We start from the raw sequence: 25,584 nt of genomic DNA, 5'->3' as shown, positions 1-25,584 counted from the left end.
GCGTTCCGCCGTCAACCTCCGGTCTGGTGGCCAGGCCTGAGCAATCGGAGGCCGAGCGCCGAGCGGGGCGGAACGGGGACCCGTGCGCATCCGCGGCGCACCCGCCCTTGCCTGCCCCCTCCTCCTCCCCTGCCTTCCGCGGAACCCGACGAGCCTCCAAGCCTTCGTCTGAAGTGTGTCCTCGCTCCGCCGTGCGTGCTCTCCCGGAGTCTCCAAGCCCACCTCCTGGGGGTATCCAAGTCCTCCTCCCGGGGCTCTCCAAGCCCTTCCCCCCCCCACCCCGGGGTCTCCAAGCCCTCCTCCCAGGGACTCCGCACCCTCTTCTGTGGGGTTTCCACGCCCCTCTCCCCCGGCCCATGCCACACCGGAGGGCACTGGGTCCAGTTGGTGCTCAGTACACATGTATCCGTTAGGCCCTGCTGCTTTGTTTACAACATTCAATTTCCCTAGAGAACCTTACGTCCAGTGGGCAAGAAGATCTTAACCAGCCCTGTGGAGATACCTGATTCTGAAAGAGAGGAATTAGCAGTGAGGTTCATTCATGAGGATTAAGTCTGAAGAAGGTGAGTAATTACTGATACAGGGGGAAAAGAAAACCTACTTAGACTCATTGAACAAGAAAAAAGATCTGCCCAACAATCCCGAAACTGGGGAAATCAGATGCCATTTCCTGGTAACTTACCTGGAAGCCCGAGGAACTGGGACAATTGCAGACCTGCCAGGTTGTCTGGTAACAATAATGACAGTTGACCCAAGTCTTTGAAATAATCACATTTCTATAGACTTCATGCAGGAGGGAATCAAAGCAAAGAACTACACACTCACAAGATGGATTACTGAATTCTCCCTCTCCTTTTCCTTTAGATTTTGCAGCAACTTACATTGGTAAACAACTCTGAATGTGTCTGATGCAGGTAAGATGTTTGTGTTCATTCCTACTCTAGGGCTACAGGAATAATAGGAGGATTTCTCTCTGAATACGAGGAGGCACACACAGGACCAAGGCAGACTTCTCAGCTCAAAATTTTTTCTGTTGGGACTTCCCTGGTGGTCCAGTGGTTAAGACTCTGCACTTCCAATGCAAGGGGCGCAGCTTCGATCCTTGGTCGGAGAACTAAGATCCCACATGCCGCACGGTGCAGCCAGGAAAATATTTTTAAAAAAATTTTTTTTCTTTTAATTCTATTCCCAGGAAAATAGATTTGGGGGTTTTTTGGGGGGGGTGTTTTTTAAATGTAAAACAATTCAGCTTTAAAACGTTGCAGTTTTTCAGAATGCTTTGTCTTAAACTCATCCACTTCTCAGTGGTAATTTAGGTAATTGCTTTAAGAACTTTGTCATTCATTGAGACTGTCTTGAATATAGTTTATTCTTAAAAAAATCAAACTGATTGGTTTCTGTGTGCATTATATTATTTCTTCTGTTATATTATGGATTTCTTAAGGTCAGGGATTTATGAATCCTTGCACAGAATGAGTAGTTTGAATTACTGAGCTGAATATATGACCAATACACAAAGATTTTCTTTCGTTTTCCCATCTAATCCTTTGTGTTTTATGATAGAAGAAATAAGATTTCACTGTTTCCCAGCTGCTTCAGTATCATCCAGATACTTTCTCTAGTTTAATATAAACTAGCCAGCACTGATTAACTTGTGGCTTACTTGTTTTTTAAATTATCAATGGCCTATTTTAAATCATAGACAGTTTTCTCTGACCTAGAATAAATTTTTAGAATTTCTTCCTCCGTACAACCAAGCTGACTCGAACTCTAGAAATATAATTGTTTTTAACGCTATTCAAAGTAGAATAAAATTGAGGATAAATTTTCTACAAAAACATCATATTGTGGGGCCTGAAAAGTGTTTGAGATATTTGCCTGTTTTCACTGGCATAGTATACATAGGATAAGAGGATCTTTAAAACAAGAAATTATTTTGCAGTCATTTGTGTTATTACAGATTATAGCCATCTTATAAGGAAACAATGCTGTTCTATTTTAGGGACAAATCACAACTAACCGGCAAGGGTCCCTATGTTTGAACATGGAGACAGACATCTTTTTTTTTAATTTGGCTGCGCCGCGTGGCATGCGGAATCTTAGTTCCCCGACCAGGGATCAAACCCATGCCCCCTGTAGTGGAAGCATGGAGTCTTTTTATTTAGTTAGTTAGTTAGTTAGTTAGTTAGTTAGTTATTTTGTCTGCGTTGGGTCTTTGTTGCTGTGCACGGGCTTTCTCTCTAGTTGTGGCAAGCAGGGGCTACTGTTGCGGTGCGCGGGCTTCTCATTGTGGTGGCTTCTCTTGTTGCAGAGCACAGCTCTAGGTGCGCGGGCTTCAGTAGTTGTGGCACGCGAGCTCAGTAGTTGTGGCTCGTGGGCTCTGGAGCGCAGGCTCAGTAGTTGTGACTCACGGGCTTAGTTGCTCCGCGGCATGTGGGATCTTCCCGGACCAGGGCTCGAACCCGTGTCCCCTGCATTGGCAGGTGGATTCTTAACCACTGCGCCACCAGGGAAGTCTGAAGCATGGAGTCTTAACCACTGGACCGCCAGGGAAGTCCCAAGACAGACATCTTGATTCGATTTCGTGTTGGTGAAATGAGTTCCCTCCCAGTTCATATTAGTATTGAAACAGACATTGGAAGGACCAGGCCAGTTGAGCCTCTGGAGTTTATAACCCTGAATTTCTCCACTAGGAAGAAGTGCCCAGACAAGAGGTTTTTTTGTCACATGACTTCACAAAAAATAGTATGATGTCGGGTTCCTCACCATTTAAGATGCGACTAGTTCATCTGGACCTGAAAGGAGCCCCACCAAGGGTCTGCTACCTCTCGGAGGTGAGAGCTCCCTTTCTCCTCTAGAGAATCACTTTGCCTTGGGTTTGGTTATGAAGTTGTGAACAATCAGTGTTCTGTAGACGTGTGCTTGGAACACAACCATAGGTTCTGAGTTGGGGCACGGTGGTGGCAGCAGCATAGATTTTGAATTTCCCCCAAATCCCCTCACAAAGCAGACAGCAACCACGATAGGAAAAGGAAAAACAGAAAGGACAAAAGAAGCACACAACCTCTTCATTGTGAGCCGAATCGTGTTTCCCAAAAAGATATGTTTAAATTCTAACCTGTCGGACCTTGGAATGTGACCTGATTTAAAGATACGGTCTTTGCAGATGTCATTGACATAAGATGAGGTCATATGGAGATAGGGTGAGCCCTAATCCAATAAGTGGTAGCTTTATAAGGAGAGGAGAATTTAGACACAGAGACATACACAGAGGGAAGATGATGTGAGGACACAGGGAAGGTACCACATGAGGACAGAGGCAGAGATTAGAATCGATGCATCCACAAGCCCAGGAGGACCAAGGGTGCTGGAAACTCCCAGAAGCTGGAAGAGGCAGGAAGGATTCCCCTTACAGCCTCAGAGGGGGAGCATGGCCCTGCTGACACCCTAGATTTTGGACTTCTGCCTCCAGAACTGTGAGAGAATAAATTCTTACTGTTTCAAGCCACCCAGTTTGTGGTGACTTCTTAGGGCAGCCACAGAAAACACATGTACTCTAAATCAAAAGTAGGCATCAGGGTATCCCCGTGAATTCCAAAACGCAAGGGGTGGGGCCAAACCACCGACAGCACAACACCCACGTGGGGTTAGCAGCCGGGCAGGGGGTGGTAGAGGAAAGAGAAAAAAGAATTCAGACGATGTCAAGACCAGAGGACCCAGAAAAGAGCCCAACTAGTAAAGGTCTGTCAGAAACTGGGCCAGTCATCCCTGGCTCCAGGTTGAGGGTGAGTGCCCAAGGCCTCAAAGCACTCCAAAATACCTTCCAGAAACTTCTTCCAGAAGGACAGAGCCCACACTAAGGACACAGTGTTGGGGAAAAAATCCACATTGAGCTGGGCAGGAACATTGAGGGTGAAGTGGAGAGAAGTTTCAAATACTGGGGGGACGGGATCCAGAGGGAGTGGAGACCACGTGCTGTGGCAGTAGCTGCACAAAGTCCGTAACTGCTAATCCTTTATGTAACAGCAGCAGAGGGAGCCCTGGGCTGGCCTAGCTCCATCCCAAACAGAAGAACCTGCTCTCAGAAACACAAGAAAACACATCTCACTTAAAAATGAGCAACAGAAAAGGAGTGTGGTTGTGCCACACAAAGACACTGTAAGAAAAAAGAGGACGATGATCTGAGTAACAGTGAAGGTGCACCAGGAACATGTGACCACAAAGCAGATGACATAGTTCCGCAGTATTTCAAAATCAGAGCAGAGATACTGAGAAAGTGATACAGTTATGGAAGAACAGCATAAGTCAGAAATAGAAAAGCCCAGAAATGTGACAGCCAGACAGAAGGAGGTTGTGAAAAGATTGCCTCCAGACTCGGGAATGAATTAGAAAGCAAAAGAAAAGAAAAAAAAATCAGAAACGGAGACTAAACTAGAAAAAGAACAAAAGTGAATAGACGCCATGGGAAACAGTATTGGGAAATAAATGGCCGAGAAGAAAAAGTCAAGTGTGAAGAGATAAAAGCATGGTGACAAATGGATAGATGTGGAAGACAGGCAAAGAAGATCCAGCTTATGTGTAGCTGGAGCCCCCATTTCATTACCTGCTGCTGCTGACAGAGAGGGTTAGACAACAATTTCTTATTCCTCCTGTTTCCACAAGTTGGCTGGGTGGCACCCTTAGGCTGAGCTTAGCAGCCTGTTAGCCACCCACAGCACCAAGGATCCCTACCACCCCCAATAGAAATGCCAAAGAGGCCACCCAGTGGTCAGACGGCCGAAAGGCTACAAGGGAAGCCAGGAACAAAAACACTGAGGAAAATACGAAAATGCTGTAACCATTATGTTCCATTTGTGTAAGTGACTGACCTGGGTTGGTTTGACTCCTTTCCACAATCTGCCTCTTCTTGTAATTTGTAGTCAGTTATTGATTACCCATTTTATAATTATCCCAGCTAATTCTTAGTCCCAAGCTGATTTCCGCCTTCCATCCAGCATGCTTCAGAACATCCCCATATTCTTGGGGAAAGAAAACTTCTGATAGCACCATCAACAAGAATGCTACAAATCACATAAAACTCACAGTGGCCCTTGTCTGGAGGTGGGTTACTATTTCTAAGTTTCTGCAGGAGCCCCCTCCCTCAGCGCCCACCCCTGGCCGTGATGCCAGGCTAGAAGAAAATCTCAGTCCTGTATACAGTAGACACAGTCCTAAAAGTCCTGGAGGATAGGGATCCATGTTCTTTGAGATAAAGGTAGAGAAAGAAGTGGGGGAGAACCAGGGGAGGGACCCCATGAGCACAGTGGGACAGCCTCTTTCCTCCTTCATCTCCCTCCTCTAGGCTCCTTCCAGGTGCTGCAGTAACCCTCCAGAGCCCTGTAGGCTTCCCTTGCCCCAGCTCCCCCCACCATTCCGCCCCCTTATATAAAATGAACACATCACTACATTAGAATTTGATTTGGCGTCACACGGAGTACACGGGAAAAATACAAAGATCAACTACAATCCATGTCCATCAGCTGGAAGAACAAGTCCATGAGCTTCACATGTGTCACTTTCTGTTCAAATAGTCATTTCTTCATCACATCCCCCTCTCCCCCAGATATTCCCCCTGTTCCGTGCCCTGGGTGCAAACGGCCTCCTCATCGAGTATGAAGACATGTTTCCCTACGAGGGCCACCTGAGGCTGCTGAGGGCCAAGCACGCATACAGGTACCCGAGCCACCAAGCAAGGCGATGCCTCTGCAGAGAAAATGGGGTGTGTGGGGCGGCAACCTGGAAGGGAGGGGAGGCCAGGCGAGAATTGAACGACAGCAGGACAGTCCTCTTCTGTCTTGTTAAATGCGTGTCTTTAATCATAAAAATAAAGCATGTTCACTGAAGAGAATTTGGAAACGTTTAAAAGAAAATAAGCATCAGCTGTGATCCCCCACAAGGAAGCGCTGTGATCTGTTTCAGTCTTGTCTGGGTGTGAAGTGCGTGGAGGACACTTTAACAGGTGTCCATGCAGGGGAAGGAGGGCTACTGTTTAAGGTGGGATCTTCACCAGGAAAGTGAGGATTAAAGGGGAGAGGATCAGAATCAGTGAAGCCAGATAGCGTGGTCATGGGTGCACCCCACTTGGCTTTAAAATTATGGGTATCCATGTAAATCAGTAATAAATGGCCCAAAAGAAAATGGGCAAAGAACATTTTGATCCCCAAAAAAGAAAGAAAAACAGCCAATAAGTATATGATAGTAATAAAATAACAGTGAAATGCCATTTTGGCTACCAAATTGGTGAAGCTTTTTAAAAAAATGATAATGCTCTGTGTCCACGAGGGTGAGCAAAAGCAAGCCTCCCACTGGTGGGCTGTAAAGCAGCCCAGCCGTTCCGGAGGGCAGCTTGGCTCCATGTGGTAGAACTCCCAGCACGTACGTGTGGGCAGGAAACCAGAAAGGCATGAGCCAGAGCATTAACGTGTGAGATGGCGGAGGTATTCGTGTTTATTCCTACAATGAACACGTTTTGTTCCTTTGTTTTTGAAAGTGAAAAAGGTGCCAGGGTTCCGGTGAAGCTTGAAAAAGGTATATTTAAAGACAGAACTTTATATAATCAATTCATTTATAGAACTGGTTAACTTTAGAGATGGTTCGAACACATACAGAAGTTGAGATAAATTCACAAATGACAACTCACGGTGGAGCAGGCAGTGGGCCCTTCCAGCATGGCGTCCTCAGTGGCCTCAGGGACGGAATGCTGGCCTGAAGGGACACTCCCACCCAAATCTTGAAACTTCTTTTTTTTTTCCTTTATTAAAGGGATCACCAGCCTTTTCTATAAAGGGCCGGACAGTAGATATTTTAGGTTGTGCAGCCCATCTGATCTTTGTTACAACTATTAGTGGGGCAAAGGCAGCCACAGGTGATAATAATGAGTGGGCATGGCTGTGTTCCAATAAAACCCTATTTGTGGACCCTGAAGGATGAATTCCATACGATTTTCACATGTCCCAAACTATTCTTCTCTTGAGTTTTCTCAACAATTTTAAAACAGAAACCATTCTTAGGTCACAGGCTGTACAGAAACAGGTGGTGTGTTTGTTCTCAGGCCTGTCTTCCCACCCTTGCTCTAAAATATGATTGCTTGTGTGGCCTAGTTTCTTGTAAAATGACTTTAGCCTCTTGTCGAGTTTGGGTCAGAATAGCTGGTACTATTCTCACAAGAAGTAAACTGTTACTTGACATAACAGAGCATCGTTTTCCTAAATTCTAGCATGGGAGTCTTCTCTGAAAACTTAAGAATATCCATTGGGCTTTTCAGAGTTAGCGACCCTGCTAGTTTCCGCAGTAGACTCCCCCAGGAACCTGACGAGGGGGGTTGGGGGGAGTCTGAGTGGAAGCCAACATGAACCTCTCTGGGTGGTCTTGGTCTCTCTAGCCCCTCCGAAATCAAAGAGATCCTGCATCTGGCCACACTGAATGAGCTGGAGGTCATTCCCTTGGTGCAGACATTTGGGCACATGGAGGTAAGTGGGAGGAAGGGAAGTTACCTGGTACCCAGGTGTGGGGTTCAGGGGTGCACGGACGGGGCCAGACACAGGCAGGGAGCAGCTCAGCACTGTACAGAGAGGCTCTGTGAACAGCTGAGGAGCTCGGAGCTCTAGGTGGGAGCACCCTCTGTCCAAGGAAGGGAGGGGAAGAGCTGGATGGGGGGCCTGATTCCCACAGAGCCCTGCAGACTGGGTTGTTTTCCTTTTTAACGTGTATTCATCAAATTATTATTGTGCGAGGTGAAATACAACATTAAGAAAATGTGCTTTCTAGGACTTCCCTGGTGGTCCAGTGGGTAGGACTCCGCACGCCCAATGCAGGGAGCCCGGCTTCAATTGTGCTGCCAATGCGGGGGGCCCAGGTTCAATCCCTGGTCGGGGAACTAGATCCCACATGCATGCTGCGCCTAAGAAGTCCGCATGCCACAACTAAAAACAGATCCCGCATGCCATAACTAAAGATCCTGCATGCCACAACTAAGGATCCCACGTGCCGCAACTAAGACCCAGCACAGCCAAAATAAATAAATAAATATTTTTTAAAAAATACTTTATTAAAAAAAAAGAAAACGTGCTTTCTGTGTTCTCCTTTTTCACTTAATGTTGAAAATATTTTCCCAAGCTCCTATGTGATCTTCAAAAATATTATTCACGTCTGCCTCAGATAAGGGGAAGCAAATTAAACATAATACTGATTTAATGGCTCTCAGGCTCCGTTTAGATCTATCAGCAGTCCTTCCCCCACATCTTCACTTTCACTGCCAGTGATGGCGCTTTCCTTCCTGTTCAGGGATTCTCTCCCACCATCTGCCCTCCAGCTCTCCTGGTTGACTCCCTGCTGTGCTCTCTGGGCTCCGGTCCCGACACGCTCTCATTACCCACAACCCCCTCCTCCTAAACCCTACGGCCTCCTGGTCCCCGGCTCTGGCTGTGCCCGGCATCTTCTCCATGTGCTGTCCTGTAGCTGCACTGGACTTGGCTGTCCCCATGGCACCTCTTGAGGGCCCTCTACTCACTTCACACTCCTTCTCTGGACAAAGCCATTTCCCCTCCTGCTTCCCTCTCCTGTCCTCAGTGACTCCCAGGACCCCTGTCTCTAGTGCAGACCCTGGGTTCTAGTCTACAGTTGTCTGCTTGGCGTCTCCGTTGAGAGGCCCCTTCCAGCCTCAGGGAGGGGCTGTACCATCCCCAGCCCCCGACACCAGCTGCATTTCCTGTCTACTGTCAGGTCCTACCCTTTGCTCCTCTGCCTCCTGAATCAGCATTCCCTCCGTCCCACTGTCATCATCCTTGTCTAAACTACTGCCTGACCTGCTGTGAAGTCCTCCAGTGGGTCTCCCAGCATCACTCCGCCCATCCCCACCCCGCGCCCTGCTCCCCACCACAGCTGGTCTGAGCGCCTCAAGTACAGCTCCATCGTCCCATGCCCTCCTGCTCCTTAAGTGGCCTTGCTCTGCGCTTACGGTGGATTCGTCTCCTGGGGCTACCATAGCAAAGGACCACAAACCAGGCGGCTTAAACTACAGACATTTGTTCTCTCACTGTCTGGAGGACAGCGGTCCAAAATCAAGGTGTCAGCAGGGTTGGCGAAGACTCTACGTCTGGTCACTTGCATCAGAATACCCTCTTCAGCAGTGAAGCACAGTTCAAGGATTTTGCGCATTTTACTTTCTGAACTGTTGAGTTTTTTAAATTCTTTGTGTATTCTGGACAAAGTCTTTTGTTAGATACATGACTTACAAACATTTTCTCCCAATCTGCAGTTTGTCCTTTCATTCTCTTAACAGTGTATTTCAAAGAGCAAACGTCTTTAACTTTGATGAAGTCCAGTTTATCGGTTTTTCTCTTGGATGCATCATGCTTTTGATGTCATTTCTAAGAACTCTGCCAATCACCAGGTGATGAAGATTTTTCCTGTTTTCCTCTAAAGTCTTACACTTGCACATTTTCCGTTTAGACTTATGATCCATCTGGGGTTAGTTTTTGTGTGAGGTGTGAGGTGGAGGTTCATTTTTCTTGCATGTAGTATGGCACTGCTTGACCAACGGTGCCAACACCATTTGTCAAAAAGACTGCTTTCTTTGAGATTTGGTATTGCCTTTGCACCTTTGTCAAAAATCAATTGACCACATTTATGAGAATCTATTTCTAGACCGTGTTCTGTTCCATTGATCTATGTGTTATCCCTTTGTCTATACCACATTATCTTGATTGCTATAGCTTTATTGTAAGTCTTAAAATCAGGTAGTGAGATTCCTCCAACTTTATTCTTTTTCAGAATTATTCTGGCTATTCTAGTTCCTTTGCCTCTTCATATGTATTTTAGATTCAGTTTATCTATGTATCTATAAGAAACCTTGCTGGGATTTTGATTGGGATTGTGTTAAATCTGTATATCAGTTTTGGCGGAAAATTACCTCTTTACTGTGTTGAGTTTCCCAAACCACGAACGTCGTATGTCAGCCATTAATTGTGTTATTCCCCTAAATGTGCCTTTTAGGTTATGATGTGTCCAGGTTTGGGTTTCTTTGCCTTTATCTTCCTTGGAGTTTGATGAGCTTCTTCACTTTTGTGAAGTTTGGGGCCATTTCTTCATGTTTTTTTCTGTCCCCTTCTTTTGGGACTCCTTTGCTCATGCGTTGGTAGCTCGGATGTTGCCCTATGGTCTCTGAGGCTCTGTTCATTTTCTTGTACCTTTCCTCGGTTACTCAGATTGAATAATTTCTGTTGATCTTCTGTTCCAATCACTGACTCTTCTGACATTTCAAATCTGCTGCTGGGCCCATTGAATGGATTTGTCTTTTTCCACACTGCGTGGCTTGCAAGATCTTAGTTCCTCTACCAGGGATTGAACCTGGGCCCTCGGCAGTGAGAGCGCAGAGTCCTAACCACTGGGCAACCAGGGAATTCCCCCTGAATGGATTTTTAATTTCCCTTATTGTAAATAGTTTCCTTTAATTCTTTTTCTTTAATTTTTAAAAAATTAATTCATTCATTCATTTATTTTTGGCGCGTTGGGTCTTTGTTGCTGCACGCAGGCTTTCTCTAGTTGCGGTGAGCGGGGGCTACTCTTCATTGCGGTGCGGGGGCTTCTCATTGCAGTGGCTTCTCGTTGCAGAGCACGGGCTCTAGAGCACAGGCTCAGTAGTTGTGGCGCACGGGCTTAGTCGCTCCGCGGCATGTGGGATCTTCCTGGACCAGGGATCGAACCCATGTCCCCTGCATTGGCAGGCGGATTCCTAACCGCAGCGCCAGGGAAGCCCTTCCTTTAATTCTTGGAACATATTCGTAATAGTTTCTTTGAGATAATTGTCTGATAAATCCAACATCTGGGCCCACTCAGCATCAGTTTCCATAGAATTGTTTTTTCTTTGAGTCTGGGTCCCACTTTCCAGTTATTTGCATGTCTCAATTTTTGGTTGAAAACTGGACATTTCAGATCATATGTTATAGCAAGTCTGACTTTTCCCCCCATGGGTAGGTGTAAGTTGCCTGGATTTAATCTGTCTCCCCAGCTGTGTGTGGTCACGGATGCCTCTGTTGTTTTTGTATTCTTGTTTTTGGTTTTTGCCCTAGGGGTCACTCTTCGGTCTTCACAGCTGATGATTCCGCAGGGTTTGGGTGGTGGTTGTGCCCGAGCCCATAAGGCCCCCCCTTGTGCCACAAGGATTGGGGGGCCACACTCAGGGTTCAGGCAGTTCTCAGTCTGCCGCGGCTTCTGCTTTCCACCCAGCCTGCTCGGGCCCCTGGGTGTGTGTGGCCCCAGCCAGCCGGTGTATAAGGAGAACATGTGTCACCTCTGTCGCCCTATGGGGACCGCAGAATTCAGAACAGTTTGCCACTTTTACTGACAGGTCCCCAAAGGCCGGGTTTACCCACAGCCAGCCATTGTGGGGGGTGGGAGCACCTAGGCAGAAGCTGCAGAATCTGTTTTTACCCAAAGTTATGGCAGCCTTTCATGAACACGCATTTCCCAATTTGTTGTTCACCTTTGGTTGGTTTCTGGAGCCCTAAAACGGTCATTTTGGACAAATCATTCCACTTTGTACTTGTTTTGGGGAGAGGATTTGCCAGCCCCTTCACTTGAGCAAGAAGTCCACCCGTGTGTAGTTCTGTTGTGAAGGGAAGCTGTCTTTTGCGTTTTCTCATTCAGCCCAGTCAGAGTTGGAAGGGAGAAGGGCTGTTGACCAAGCAGCCACGTTGCTCAGAGACCCGCCCACTTGGCACCCTGGCTCTGGTCCACAGCGCAGCCCTGCCGGCCCCTCCGGGGACTCTGATAGACGTGAGGCCATCAGGACTCAGAGGCAGGAGCCGGACTTTGGGGAGCTCGGGGACAAGCTCCTCCCCAGGGTCACCAGCTTTCCTGTTGTCTCCCCACAGTTTGTGCTGAAGCACGAGGCTCTCGCTCACCTCCGGGAAGTGGCACTTTTCCCCAACACCCTGAATCCCCACAAGGCGGAGTCCCTGGCACTGGTTGGAGCCATGATTGACCAGGTGATGGCGCTGCACCCGGGCGCCCGGTGGCTCCACATTGGCTGTGACGAGGTGGGTGCCTTGCCTTGCCTTGCCGGCAGGTGGCTCCCCCAGCTCTGCAGCAGCCCCTTTTCTTCACCTCAAGGTCACCTTCTCCCACCTCGCGGGTTCTTCTCTTAAATAGAAAAGTAGTTCCGAGGATAAAGAAGTGCTGGCCGAGGAGATGTCCCCAGTGAGGGCCTTGGTCCCAGCTGACGGGTGATCTCGCGCCGGCGAACCTGCCAAGCCAAGCAGGGTGCAGTGGGGTGCAGGCACCCACAGGACAGCAGCAGAGCAGCCCCTGGTTACGGCACATTCACGTCCTCGGGGTCAGTGTGGCCATGAGTTTGAGCCGGTTCCTTTCTTCCAATTGAAGAAGTGCAGTTTTGGACTGTGGGAGAAAGGAAATACCACTTTAGGGCCGTGGAGCACCGGCTGGAAAGGTGGTTCCCGGGGGTGCCCTCCTTGTCCTTGAGAAACACAGTGGCCAGGAAGATACCGAGCCACCGAGCACAGTGACCCAAAGGCCTCTGCTCGTCTGAGCTTGGGCATCTGAGATAGGATGGTGGTTTGTAGACATTTTACCCCAGAGTTTGATCCTCTTCTTCAAAAAAAATCTCTTTTTTTGTAGTAAAATACACATAACATAAAATTTACCGCTGTAACCACTTTAAAGTGAATAATCCAGTAACTTTTAAGTCATTCTCAGTGTTGTGCAGCCCTCCCCCCGGCTACTGCAGGACCTCTCATCTCCCCGCCCCCCTGTCTTCCGCCCCTGCATCTATCAGTCTCCTTTCCATTTCTTCATTGCCCCCTAAGCACCCCATAAACGGAGTCCTGCCCCGTGCGTGGGCTTCTCTCACTGGGCACCTTCTCCAGCGTGGCTGAGTGACGTTCCAGCGTGTGGATGGGCCACGCTCTGTTTATCCATCTTGTGTTGTTGGACGTCTGGTTATTTCCACCTTCTGGCTGCTGTGGAGCCCCTGTGCCCAGGCTCAAGGGAGTCTTGAGTCGAGGTTTGGGTCTCGGTGCAGAAGGCAAGGGCACCCTTCACTGTCTCCTCCCCATGGGCAGCTGCCCCGAGAGTCTCCCAGGCCACAGCGTGAACCCGTGGGTGAGGATGGGTGGTCCTGGGGCAAAACCACCTGTGTCTCCTCCCAGGTCTACTACCTCGGAGAGGGTGAGGACTCAAGACAGTGGCTGCAGCAGGAGCCCAACACCAGAGCAGAGCTGTGTCTGTCCTACATGGAGGCGGTGGCCAGCCACGTGCAGGCCCAGCACCCCACCACGATGCCCCTGGTGTGGGACGACATGCTGCGGGACATCCCCGAGGACCAGCTCTCAGGTCGGCCAGGCATGGCCCTGGGGGGCCGGCCAAGCTCCACAGGGCGCTTCCTGGTGCCATGAGGGAAGGAAGCCGAGCTACTCTGAGCCCCCGACTGTCAAGGAGAGACCGTGTAGTAGATCCGCACCAAAGCTAACTCCAGACCATCCTGTTAGGACCGTTTCTCATGTGAAAATGCCATTCCCCTAGAAGGCCTCCTGGAGTCTTGCCAGGAGTACTGTTGTGAGAGATCTGACCCAGAGAGCAGCACGAGGCCCCGAGGGGCGCTGGCCATCAAAAGGCGGGGGTGCGGGGCGGCAAGGGCCCCTGGTGGCACTTGAGAGCTTCCAGTGCTTCTAGAGGCCTCGGCCCCACACACCTGCACGGCCAGCCCTGCAGGGGCCTCTACTGAGGTTCACACCGGCTGGTGGAGGGAAGCAGTGGGCCCCCAGCCCTCCGGGGCCCAGCCTGCCTGAGGCTCTAGGTTGAGACAGGGAGGTCATGGCCCATGCTTCCGCAAGGCCCACCCAGGTGTCCTCGCTGCAGCCTCTACCACATGTGGCCACTTGGGTTTTAATTAATTACAATTAAGTCCACTTAGCGGTATGTTCCTGTTGCACCTGGGCCGGCCCCGCGTGCACACAGCATGTCCCCCTCGAGGGAGCTTTGGCAGCGCTGGCCTGGGGCTCACCCCTGGCAGCTCCAGCAGTGTCCAGTCACTTCCAAAGCCGGCTGGGCTTGTGGCTGCGGCATTTACAGCCAAAATCCTAGCATAGTATTGAGTCTGTACTTAAATTCATTTTAACGCAAGAAGGGAGAGTTAGAGGGACACGCCCTCACAGCCTCTCTCCACCCCCAGCATCGAGGGTGCCGCAGCTGGTGGAGCCTGTGCTCTGGGACTACGGGGCCGACCTGGACGTCCACAGCAAGGGTCAGTACCAGAACAGAGCCCAGCGGTCATGGGCTCCTCCCGGTTTTCCACCCGGACGAGTGTGTGTTTCGGGCTTCCCGGCTGCACCTCCTCAGGGTCTGCCACTCACACCGCTCACTTGCTCACCCAGCGCTCCTCATGGAGAAATACCGGAAGAGCGGCTTCTCCTGGCTCTGGGCCGCCAGTGCCTTCAAGGGAGCCACGGGGGCAAGCCAGGCCCTGACCCCCATCGAGCACCACCTCAGAAACCACGTGCAGTGGCTGCAGGTGGCGGGCAGCGTGCCAGCGGACACGCTGCAGGGCATCGTTCTGACTGGCTGGCAGAGGTGAGGCCATGCAGGCCCCAGGGACGTTCTCGGGGCCGGCCTTTCCCGGGAGGGTCAAAGCGGTTCCCGTCACCTAGGACACACCGCCCTCCTCGGCCCATCCAGTCTGGGCCTCAGTCCTTCCCACCATTCGGTCAAGGGGAAGCAGCCGGCCCTCTGAGGAGGGTGTGGAAGGACCAGCTGCACAAAACAAGCCACTTGGGGTCAAGCCCCTCGCACCACACTCTGCAGAGGGGACGCTGCTCGGGGTGTTCAGGGCCCTAGGGCACTGGCCCTCCTGGCCCATGCCCTGTCCGAACCACACGTCTCTGCATGTTCACCCCGCCCTGCCCCCCTGCCCGAGGTCATGTTGGGAGAGGCATGAGGACAGACTTCGGCTTGTTTAGGATTTCACACCACTTGAAAAGTAGAGCTACAGGTAAACCCCTGGTCCCAGGCAAGTCCTGGCCTCAGGTCCCATCCTGAGGGGGAGGCCAGGTGGCCCTGACACCAAGAGCAGGAGGCCCTGAACCCACAGGAGGTAGCAGGAGGCAGGGCTGACCCACTGGACCTCAGCCCTCACTCATAAAGCTGAGTCAGAGGTTAACTTAGGGATTTCAGGGTGGCAACCACAGAGCATTAAGCCCAGGCAGGTCACTCTGGGTGGGGTTCCTGCAAAGCCATGGAACCTTCCGGAAGCAGCAAACGCTCTGCAGAAGCTTCTAGATCCCTGTCCTGTCTCGCGGTGGCTCGTGTTTGAGCATCTGCTGTGCTGAGCGCCCCTCTCCCACGGACTTAGGTATGACCACTTCTCTGTGCTGTGCGAGCTGCTGCCCGTGGGAATCCCGTCCCTGGCTGTCTGTCTGCAGGTGCTTCTACATGGTATGGTCCCCTGCTCCTCCCAGGAAGCCTAGTGCCCGGGGCCCCCAACTACCACCTCCTTGGGGCTGGACTGTGGTCTTCCAACCGGTGCAGGAGAGGGGAACACACCCATGGCCCCGGCTCAGCCACCCACCCACCCCACTGCAGCCCGGGTCTTCGAGCCTAAACCAGGACACAGACCAGGAAGTTAGGGGGACATGCCCCGCAGGCACAGTGAACCCACAAGAAAATTCATCATGGATAGGGTGCAGGAGAGGGCCCACCTTCGCTGCATAAATAGCCTGAATGCCCAGTGCTGGTGGGTGTGGCCCCAGAGGGGCAGCTCCCTCACTTCTGGTTCTCGAGGGAGCAGCCAGGTGTGGGCATAGGTGCTTAGAGACAGAGGAGACCAGCAGGCAAGGTTGGTGACGAGGCCCTGGTTACATAAACTGCATATTATACGGGACCAGGTGGGAATTTAAGTAGCAACGTATGTGGTGTTGGCACAGAAAAACGTCGAGGTGGTTGAGGAAAGTGAGGACTGAAAAATAAACACACTTTGTATTGTGCTGAGCTACAGGGAAGTGGAAGGACAGATACTGGGACTCTGGCTTATCCTTTTTTGAAGTGTCAGTTCTGAACTCTTTGGGGAAAGGTACAGACAACAGAGCAGATGCCTGTGCTAATAGGAGTGCGTTGGCCTTGGCACCCCTTCCCCAGGAGGCAGGCAGCACAGAGCCTCCAGCATGTCCTCACCTCCCTACCAGGCTGCAGTAGCCTTGGGCTAACCCATGCCTGAGGTCAGCATGTGCCCAGCTGGGCCTGGCCAGCGGTCCTTCTCAGTTGCTTTGCCCACCACCCATGCCTGAGGGCCAGGAGGTCCAGCCAGCACAGAGTCCAGGCCACCTCCTCCTCCAGAGGCCCCTCCAACCTCCGTCTGTGGTTGGTTTTAGGAGGCTTTGCCGAAAACGTTAAAGCAAGAGTGGAGAACTTTCTTGGGACTTCGAGCTTGGAAGCAACGGATTTCAGGAGGTAACACCCTCACCCCCAGCCCTGCCTGTCCCCCCATATTTGGATGCATCCTCAGCACAGCGGCTCCCTGTGCAGTGAGAGGGCCGGCTCCTTCCCTGGCAGCGACATCTTGAACCTCATCACACAAGTCAGCCTCCATCTGTGCAGCTCTGTGGATGCGCTGCTGGAGAGGGACAGGTGAGTGGGCAGGGGAGTGACCCCCCACCTGGCAGGGTGAGGGCCAGCCAATCCTGCAAGACTTTCTGGGCGGAAAACAACTTTTTAAAATTTCTACCAGATTTTCAAAGGTCTTATTTTACAACCACTGAGTCTGCCTTACGAGCCACAGCGTGCCTACCTATGTGTGTGGATTTGCCCCCAGGTATGTGACCGGCTGGTTCAGCCCCTACCATCGCAGACGGAAGTTCATCCACCCCGTCATGATCCAGCACATCCAGCCCCAGGCACTCAGGTAGCCCACACCCCTCCCAGCCGTGCCCATCCCCGAGGCTGCCCACCCTCTACTGCATGCTGGCAGCTTTCTGGACAAGCTTTCTAGGTATTGCAGCCGTGGATTCCTAGGTGACTCAACCGAATCAGCTGTGCCTTTAGGCTTTAGAGAAGCTGGGGCGTTCCTGCCTGAGAGGGTGAGGGTCACCAGATGCCCTGAGCAGGGTCCAGGGCTCACCATAGAACCAGACTGCCTAGGGCTGATCCTGGCCCTGCAGCTGCATGTGTCACCATGGGGACAGGGTCCCAGCCAGCCCTCCCCAGTGCTCTCCTGGCTCTGAGGCCAACACAGACTGTCCCTACTGAGTATAAGATGCAGTCAACTGTCAACAGGTTCATGCACCAAGAAAAACCCTGCCAGCCAGTTGTGAAGTGCCTTCTAGTTTCAGAGGTCAAACTGTGACAGTCATTCACTTATTCCCAACAACCCTATGAGGCTGGTGCTAACGGCCCTGTTCTATGGATGAGTAAACTGAGGTACGGGATGTACTGACCCGTGGGGTTCTGGAGGCCATGAGGTATGCCCCAGGGCCCTCGCCAGGCAGGCTCACTGCCTCCTGGTCTTCAGTCTCCTGGCCAGGTGGAGCGTTCTCGTGGGGGAGCTGGAGGCTGCCCTGCAGCGTGTCTTCTACCCAGACGCGGTGGAGGAGTGGCTGGAGGAGAACGTGCACCCCAGCCTGCGGCGGCTGCAGGCTCTGCTGCAGGATCTGGGTGAGGCAGCCAGCGCCAGGCCTGACTCGGGTCAGGACGCCTGAGGGGAGGGGGCCAAGCTCAGGCTGTCGGCCTCCCTGCACCCTCATCCAGCTGCACCCAGCCCCACGTGCGCCTCCTGAGCCCTGGGCAGCCATGCCAGCAGACAGTGCCCACAGAAACAAGAGTAAACATGGAAGGAAAAGACACTCTGGGCCTATGCAGTGACCAGCATTAGAACTTTAATTCTTTCAAAATAAAAAGGAGAGTGGAAGCCAGAAATCTGAAAGACTTAGTTACTGGCCCTCACGATGGTCTGGAGACCCTCCTCGCCCAACCCAGCCCTGGGAGAGGGGAGCTGGCCAAACGCCCTCCCTCCTCCAGCCCAGGGGCAAACACACAAGAAACCAACCATAGCTGTTTCACACCTTTTAAGAAAAAAGTATTTCAGGTTTAACCATTTAGAAACCTAACTTTGGCATGTTTAAATGACCTTGTGCCCAAACTAAGGGCTGGCTGGCGGCCACCACTGATAAGGGAGAGGATCTCATTTCTCTGGAGTTCCCTGGAAGTTGCTGTCTCTCACCCAGGCAGCCTCAGAACCCCTGATCCATGCAGCCGTTCCCAGGTGCACAGCCTCATGGGTCCCTCACTCAGAGGTGCTCTGGGCACATGCTGTACCTCGGAGGAGCCTAGGTTCAGAGAAAGCAGGAGAAAACCAATAGTGCAGTTGAGGGTCAGTGTGGCTGGCACCCAGACTCCACGAGGGTGGCTGCAGCTAGCTGCTCAGGCGCTGCTGAGGGGCAGCCATAAGCCCAGCGATTCTGGGCCCAAACACACAAGCCCAGCGCCAGAGTTCGAGAGAAGCTGGGAATCTGGGCTCTGAGGGATGGGTTCAGGTTTTTAAATGCTGCACGAGGCTAGAAGAGAGAACTTCTGCCTACACTAGGGGCAGGGGCAGGAGGTTATCCTCTCTGTGAGAGCCCAGCTGCAATCCTGGTTGGACTCGGGATGAGCCACCTGAGTGGACAGCGGTCTGGGGGCTGTGGAAGCCTCAGGAGTGGCTGCAGCACACCACCCAGGTGTGCCCCTTGGCGTCCACCCTGAGCCCTGGCAGCTCCGCAGGCAAGCACCTCACTTCTGACCACTGAGGATGTCCGCCTGCGGGGAGGGACGGGCATGGGGAGCAGGGCAGGAGATGGGATTCCTGGGGATGACATGTGGCGGCAGCATCCTCAGAGCCTAACCCAGCTGCTGGCCCTGCACTGGCCCGCTGGCACCTCACCGCAACCCTCAGGACCTGGTCCTGGTGAACCTCCCAACCCAGAGAGCTCAGCCCTGGCCCTCACACCCTGGGACCCTGGGTGTTCTTGCTTCCCACTTCAGAGGCCTTGAGCCCCACACAGCTAGCACGTCTGGCCTGTCCACACCAGGCCACTGCCCCAGCGGGCTGTCTGATTCCAGGAAGAGACAGATCTGAGGCCTATGCCCTCTCTGGACCCCTCGGAGCCTGCAGAGAAGGTCCCACTGTGGTTTTGCTCAGAGGACAGAAGCAAGCAGCAGGAATGGCTGAGGGTCCTGCCCTGGGGCTTCCAGGGACACAGCCAGGAGCTGAGGAGGAGAATTTGTAGGCAGCCCATCAGTCCTGCTGGGGCCCCACCAGAACCAAGGCGGGGGTCCCGTGGAGGTCAGCTCTGGTCCCCGAGGCCATCGACCTCACTGTCACTGCTCTGAGACAGCTCCACGGGACTCTCAAGGCAGTGCAGCTCCAGGAAAGTAGTGATGAGCTTGGCGATGGCTTCCACATCACTGGTGCAGACCGGCACCGGGAGGAAGGGTGGGTTATTGTGACAGAGGTACTGGCCACCCCGCAGCAGCCACAAGACCATACCAGTCTCACCCCAGGTATCTACCTCCAGGGTAACCCACTAGGACCCAGCACCTTCAGTCCTGATCCCCACCCTCACCTGACACTAGCCCAGTCCTCTATGCCCACCAGGGACCCCTGACATCCCCATCCCCTCTCTGTCCCTGTGGGGACCCCTGACCTCCCCCTAGTGGGTGGTGGCAGGCCTGGCCCCCCGGCCTCACCTCCTCCCCCACATTCCTGAGGCCTCTCTCCATGCCCTGCCGTGCTGGGCAGTCCCTGGGGAGGACCACCTGACTGGGGGCGAGGGGGAGGGGCAGCCCTGGCCAATCAAGTCACCCATCCTCAGCTTACCTGCGGTGGCCCATTACAGCACTCTGCGTGAGGGGGTGGGAGAAGCCCGTGGCAAACCGAAGCACCACCACATAGCCCTTCCCGAAGTACCGGACCTTCTCCTCCTCCACGTTCACGTCCCGAATGTCACTGAGCAGGACCACCACTGTGGGCAGGGCCCTGTCAGTGGCCGTGTCCCCCACCCACCCTGCCCCTCCCACCTGGGCGCTGGCACAGTTGCTTCAGGGCCACGATGCAGAGGATCACATCACGCTTGTCATGAAGCAGAGAGCACGTGTCACGCCATGTCTGAGGCTGGGCCCCAGAGGATGCCGAGACCCTGACCTTAGATGTCACAGGTCAGTGACCGCAGTGCAGGGTTGTGTGGCTGCTGGTTAATGTCCAGTCTGGGTGAGAAGGAATGTCCAGCAGGCCCACCGTTGCCTTGAAAAGCCCACCCCTTCTCTCAGTCTAACATGTCAGGGGGCGGCTAAGCACAGTGCTGCCCAGCTTTCTGCTTCATTTTCCCCAACTGCTGGAAAATGCCTTCCTGGTTTCCAGCGGCCAGTCACTAAGCTGGGGGCTGCCCAGCAATTTCCTTTGGGCCAGGGCACATCTGGGGTACACAGCGTCCACAAGGCAGGACACAACTCTGGTCACTGAGTGGCCAGCTTGGACCCAGCCCGCTTCCAGGCCTCAAGCCTGCTCCCTGCCATCACACAAAGACGCTCGCCGCCCTCCGTCCATCCCAGAGTAACCTGTGTCCTGTTCACTCCCCACGCCTCACCTTGATCATGGCCTGCTCTGCAGAGAGTCAGCAGCTTCCTATACAAGCTGAACGTCTTCAGCACGACCTTCCCGGTGCTCTTATTGAAGACGGCTTCCTAGAACGCCAGACACAAGGCAGTCACCTGGCTGCTAGCCTGTGAGCCAGCCCAACACACACAGACTTGCCGACTGTGTCCCCACCCTCACCAGAGCAGACACTCAAGGAGGCAGCCCCTCTTCCTTCCCATCCCAGTCAGAACCCCAAACCCCTGCAACCTGATCCCTCCAGGGGCTGGGGTGTGAAAAGCAGGAGCCTCTCCTCTCCGCACTCAAGAGAAGCGAGCACAGTGGGCAAGGTCATCAAACGAGGGAATGGAGATCGGCAGTCAGAGAGCAATACTGGGGCCAGGCGACCCAAAGGACACGTGAAGAGGGACAAAAGGGAGGCAAGGGAGGTGGCCTTGCCCTTCTATTCTAGGAGAACTTCTGAGAGAACAACAGCTTTAGAGGATTCCTTCGCCTAGGGATGGTCACAGACAGGCAATGTCCAGAGGACAAGTCCTGCTATCCAGAAACCACTAAGCTCAAGTTTCAGGATGGAGCGGGGCATTAGGCCCCTGGAGCCTTTCTTCCTACTTTGATTCGCACTGCAGGGAAGCCCAGGAGCCCAAAAGCCTGGGCACCCTTCCTGCACTGGCCTCACCTCCCAGTCCTCCAGGTTCTGCACAGCCACGAATAGACAGCCCGTGACATAGAAGAGCTTCCAGCCCAGACTATCTGGGGAGCAAACAAAGAAAACAATCAGGCGAGGGAAGGCAGCAGAGGGGCGAAGGCCAACGTGCCCAAAGACGGTGCCCCCTCCCCAGCACAGCTGCTTCCCAGACCGAGGGCAGGAGTGGCACCTGGGGGCCTGGCTTGCTGCCCATGCCTGCAAGGACACCCCACCCCCGCCATGGCCACCTAGCACTGCGGGCCCTGTCACTTGGGACAGGACGTGCTCCACCAGTTCTGCCCTCACTCTCCCCCTGGGTGTCTACTTGTGATGACAATAACAGCATGGTGAGTGAGAGCAGAAAGGTGGGAACGCTTACAGGGAGCCGCTGAAAGCACGGATCATCCCTGCAACAGAACATGAGGCAGACACAAGAGTGCCTTTCTGAAGAATATTTTATGATATATGAAAATGCTGAAGATATAAGTGAAAAACGTAAGGTGCGGGGGACACACCAGCACATGGAAGTGGGCCACATCCGCAAACAATTTAGAGGCAGAGGCAGTCCCCAAAGCCATGCCCTGGCAGATTACAAATGATGGGCTTTCCTTTTTTCCCTCTTCCAATCAGCTGAGGAAGTTCCTGGGGGGCAGATAATGCATCTCACCTCCACTGTAGTAGGCAGCAGCCAGGCCAATCGACAAGATTCCTGCGAGGAGAAAGCAGGTACCTTCCCATTGGGCCACCACCAGCCCAGAGCCCAACTCCTCCCAGGACCCACAGACCCAGGTAAGCAGGCCCTTCCCATTGCCAGGGATGGCTGAGCCCAGGGAGCAGGGGGCAAGAAGACCACCAGGCTCAGAAGTGGGGGAAACAACCAGGAAGTCTGTTCAGAAGAATGTTCTACACCAGTCACAGTATTCACTGGACACATGTCTATGTGAGGTTGCAGAGCTGACGGGGGAACCAGAAAGAGGAACCTGATGTGGGTTTTACCCACTGATAGCACATTGTGTGGAATGAAGACAAGAGTGAAGGTAAAGAATCACAACCCGGCACATGAGACAAATCAGGCAGAGTCCTGGGAAAGAAGGCCCAGAGCCAGGCTGCTGAAGGCACAGCAGCATCTCCCCACACATCTAGGTTCCAATCAACATGGTGCAGCTGCCCAGGGAGTGCAGGGCCCTCCAACGGGTACTGACAGGGATGGAGGCCAGGGCCCCCGCCACCTTACTCCTCACTGTCTCCATCATGTGGGCCCTGACATAAATCAGATACCTGGGACTGGGTGTATGAAAACAAGCAAAAGGGGAAGTACGGGGACCTCAGAAGAGCATGCAGAGTATTAACCAAAGGATGTTAAATGGTGAAAAAAGACAAGACAGACACACATCATCTGTAAAAGCACGCGTAGAGGATAAAAGTTGGAAAGGCACAATAGTTGCTATATCTTGGGGTAGTAGAACCACGGAAAAATTTAGTTTAATTTTCATCCTTTTTTAAAGTTAGATTTTTAACTTGAGAAGAAATATGAACATCCTTACCAACCAGCAGGGACCAGGACCTGATGCCTGGAGCCCTCTTCAGATGGAGGCAGGAACTGGTGCGTGTCTCCACCTGCATATACATCCCTGGAACGTGCTGCCACCACTTTCAACAGGAGACCGGGGGGCTGGGGAAGGGCAGATGGACAGCTGGAGCCCTCGAGCCACTGCCAACAGACAAGAACCCAGCTCCTCTCCAGAACAGGAAGCCAGGCCGCCCACTAGCAAGGCCCACACAGGCTCAGGAACCAGTCAGCCTGTGCTGACTGCAGTCTCTGTGGTCGGGCAAGTCACTTAATCCCCCAGAGACCTGTAAGGAAGGTTCTTCTCTGCTCAGTTGTAATGGTTGCACTGGGGCTTTGTCCCCTGCTCCGACTCACAAAGCATCAACAAGCACTTGATCATCACCTGCTCCCTTCCTACCTGGAAACCTCAGTCTCTTGGAAACCGTTAGCCCCCAGCAGGCTTCAAACTTCCAGCACCCTACCGGAACCTACCAGAACACCCTCATTTCCCTGTGCTGGCCTCTGAAAAAGGGAACTGAAAGTCTCATCATGGTTTGAGTCTGTATTGGCACTGACCGAAAAAGCCAGCTCTGCGGTCTCCTACAGCTGCCGAGAAGAACAGTCTGCACCCAGCAGAGGGAGCGGAGGGTCCGGAGAGTCCAGAGCACCGGTTTAATGAACGAGTCAGCAAAGGGGATTGATCTTCCACACGTGGAGAATTCTGCCCTGCACGCTACAATACGCTCGAATTGCTGGCTCCAGGGACCCCGTTCTGGGTAGCTTTTCGGATATTCCCTGTGAAGTCAAGTCAAATTTCTGACAACAAATAGTTAATTCAGTTCACACAAACAAAGCCAGGATCCTGGGACATCACCGGCTCCTTCCCCTGATATGCCTCATCTGTCTCCACGCGCGACTCAGCCGCCCGCGGGGCGAGATCACGCCTGTCACCGGCACAAGCCACCCTAGACACGCCCCGCTGACCCCTGCGGCCACACCGGGCGCCCTGCCCGGCTCGCACGCCGCCAGGCCTCCGGGGCATTGAGCCGGGCCGGGTACCGAGACCGCGCTCCCGGCAGGACCCCGGCTGCGGGAGCCGCCCCACAGCCCACCCCGCACCTCCCACCCGCGACGGCGGCACGGCCCGGGCGTCCACCGCGGACACTAACCTGCGGGCGCGGACGCGGACGCGGGGAAAGGCCGGCCCTGTAGGCTTCAGTACCCGCCGGCCTCCGACTTCCGGAGCTGGGGGCTATGTCGGCTGACTTCCGGACCCGCGGGGGCGGATGGGACAGCTGACTTCCGGACCAGCGGTGGGGCGGGAGGACGCTAACTTCTGAGCTCCCATTCAGCCTTCGAGGTGGGGGAACGGGCGGGGCTACAACGGAAGGTTGCCTACGGAGCAGCAGAGGCGGCCGCGTGGTGTGGTGTGCGCGCCCGGGCTCTGAGCAGATAGCGTTTGGGGTCACAACCTTTAGAAAGTCCGCAAAGGAAGGTGAGGTGAGTTGTACCACGAAACATCCGCTTAGGATGGTGAGAAAACGTGAAGTACGTAGTTAACCTCACAACAGATACGTACGAACATTATGGTAGATTCTGTAAAAACTTTAATAAGAAATATTAAAGTAGAACTAAGATATTTGTTCATGGACTGGAAAATTATTGTAAAAATGTAAATTCTCCGAACGTGATCTGCAGATTCAATTGCGAACCCAGTAAGAATATCAACAGGTTAAAAAACTAAATCTGAACAATGCTGCAGGGCACAGTGGAGGAGGGTAGGGGAAAACCAGAGATCCTTGACCCCAAAAAAACTCAGTGTAGCTGGGGAAACTGAACATTCACATGTTCGTGATGGCAGTTTTTCTGCTGCTCAGAAAATTGCCCCAGTGTCTGGGAAGGAGGATTGTAGTAGGAGAGACAGTTTTCTCCAAGAAAATCTTGAATGGCCGTTTCGGTGGCCTCCCTGCTCCACTCTCCACCAACACACTCAGCACCTGTCCCCACAGCCCCCACATGAGGCCCCAAGCAGGACCCTGACTTGCCTTTCTATATTCCACCAGATGGAGAAGGACCCTACAGGAGAGCCTCCACCACACGGCCACTGCCTGCTTCAGTGACCTCCAAACTGGGATGGTCAAGATGGTCTGTGGAGTGCTAGAAAAACGTACTAGAGCTTGTATTCCTACTTATTTTATGTTTTTATATCTATTGTCATGTGTCTTATAATTTACATAAGATTAATACACAGTGCATATTACCTTATAAAGAAATATACATACATAGATATGCATAACCCTAGATGTTTTATCAATATAGGCACAATGTCAAAAATTTGGAGATGACTTTTCTATTTTACCAGTCTCCATATACTCTCCGCCTGTGGTTCAGAATCACCTGGTGGGTTTGTTGAAACACAGACTGTTGGACCTGTTCCCAGCAGTGGATGGGGCCTGAAATGTATATGTGCTGCTGCTCTGGGAACCATACTCAGAGAACTTATGCTCTAAGCTGGAACAGAAGAAGGTTCTGCCTGAATGTGGCAGGTTTCCTGACCTGATGCCTCAGCTCACATTCCATCTTCTTAAAATGCCTTCTCGGGTAAGATCCCACACCATCTTGAAGGTCCATTTGAATTGGTTAGCACCTCCTTTAAGTCCCTCTTGCTTGGTGCAGCTG

At 52.7% G+C, this 25,584-nt stretch overlaps 2 protein-coding genes across 9 annotated transcripts; one reads left to right on the top strand and one right to left on the bottom strand.

Annotated features, from left to right (window-relative positions):
* Positions 1 to 90: 90 nt before the first annotated feature.
* On the top strand, positions 91 to 17,950 carry HEXD (hexosaminidase D). Of its 3 annotated transcripts, XR_003623691.2 has the most exons (16): positions 91 to 231; positions 451 to 563; positions 865 to 914; positions 2,694 to 2,834; positions 5,603 to 5,712; positions 7,421 to 7,508; positions 11,913 to 12,077; positions 13,206 to 13,389; positions 14,228 to 14,299; positions 14,430 to 14,625; positions 15,404 to 15,486; positions 16,419 to 16,497; positions 16,573 to 16,674; positions 16,859 to 16,948; positions 17,320 to 17,463; positions 17,555 to 17,691. XR_003623691.2 is itself a non-coding variant. In XM_028167342.2 (15 exons), exons 3-15 carry the CDS (start codon positions 900 to 902, stop codon positions 17,739 to 17,741), a joined length of 1,461 nt encoding a protein of 486 aa, XP_028023143.2. In that variant the 5' UTR covers positions 91 to 231; positions 451 to 563; positions 865 to 899; the 3' UTR covers positions 17,742 to 17,950. The 3 variants fall into 3 exon arrangements, 2 of the variants coding, with proteins under 2 accessions (XP_028023143.2, XP_028023142.2); XM_028167342.2 differs by lacking the exon at positions 17,320 to 17,463 and having other exon boundaries at positions 11,913 to 12,026; positions 17,555 to 17,950; XM_028167341.2 differs by lacking the exon at positions 17,320 to 17,463 and having other exon boundaries at positions 17,555 to 17,950.
* On the bottom strand, positions 17,897 to 24,210 carry LOC103019971 (cytochrome b-245 chaperone 1). 6 transcript variants are annotated; one of them, XM_057536664.1, is made up of 8 exons: positions 24,075 to 24,184; positions 23,482 to 23,721; positions 22,901 to 23,067; positions 22,024 to 22,065; positions 21,348 to 21,421; positions 20,664 to 20,760; positions 19,898 to 20,042; positions 17,897 to 19,485 (listed from the first exon to the last, which is right to left on the bottom strand). In XM_057536664.1, the coding sequence occupies exons 3-8, from the start codon at positions 22,983 to 22,985 to the stop codon at positions 19,365 to 19,367; spliced, it is 564 nt and encodes a 187-aa protein (XP_057392647.1). In that variant the 5' UTR covers positions 22,986 to 23,067; positions 23,482 to 23,721; positions 24,075 to 24,184; the 3' UTR covers positions 17,897 to 19,364. The 6 variants fall into 6 exon arrangements, with proteins under 6 accessions (XP_057392647.1, XP_057392646.1, XP_057392649.1 ...); XM_057536663.1 differs by having other exon boundaries at positions 22,901 to 23,028; XM_057536666.1 differs by having other exon boundaries at positions 17,897 to 18,368; positions 22,901 to 23,028.
* Between the last annotated feature and the right edge of the window lie 1,374 nt (positions 24,211 to 25,584).

The sequence above is a fragment of the Balaenoptera acutorostrata genome, chromosome 20, assembly GCF_949987535.1.
Source record: "Balaenoptera acutorostrata chromosome 20, mBalAcu1.1, whole genome shotgun sequence".
In the NCBI taxonomy this organism is placed as follows: Eukaryota; Metazoa; Chordata; class Mammalia; order Artiodactyla; family Balaenopteridae; genus Balaenoptera; species Balaenoptera acutorostrata.
This window is presented reverse-complemented; position numbering and strand designations above follow the sequence as displayed.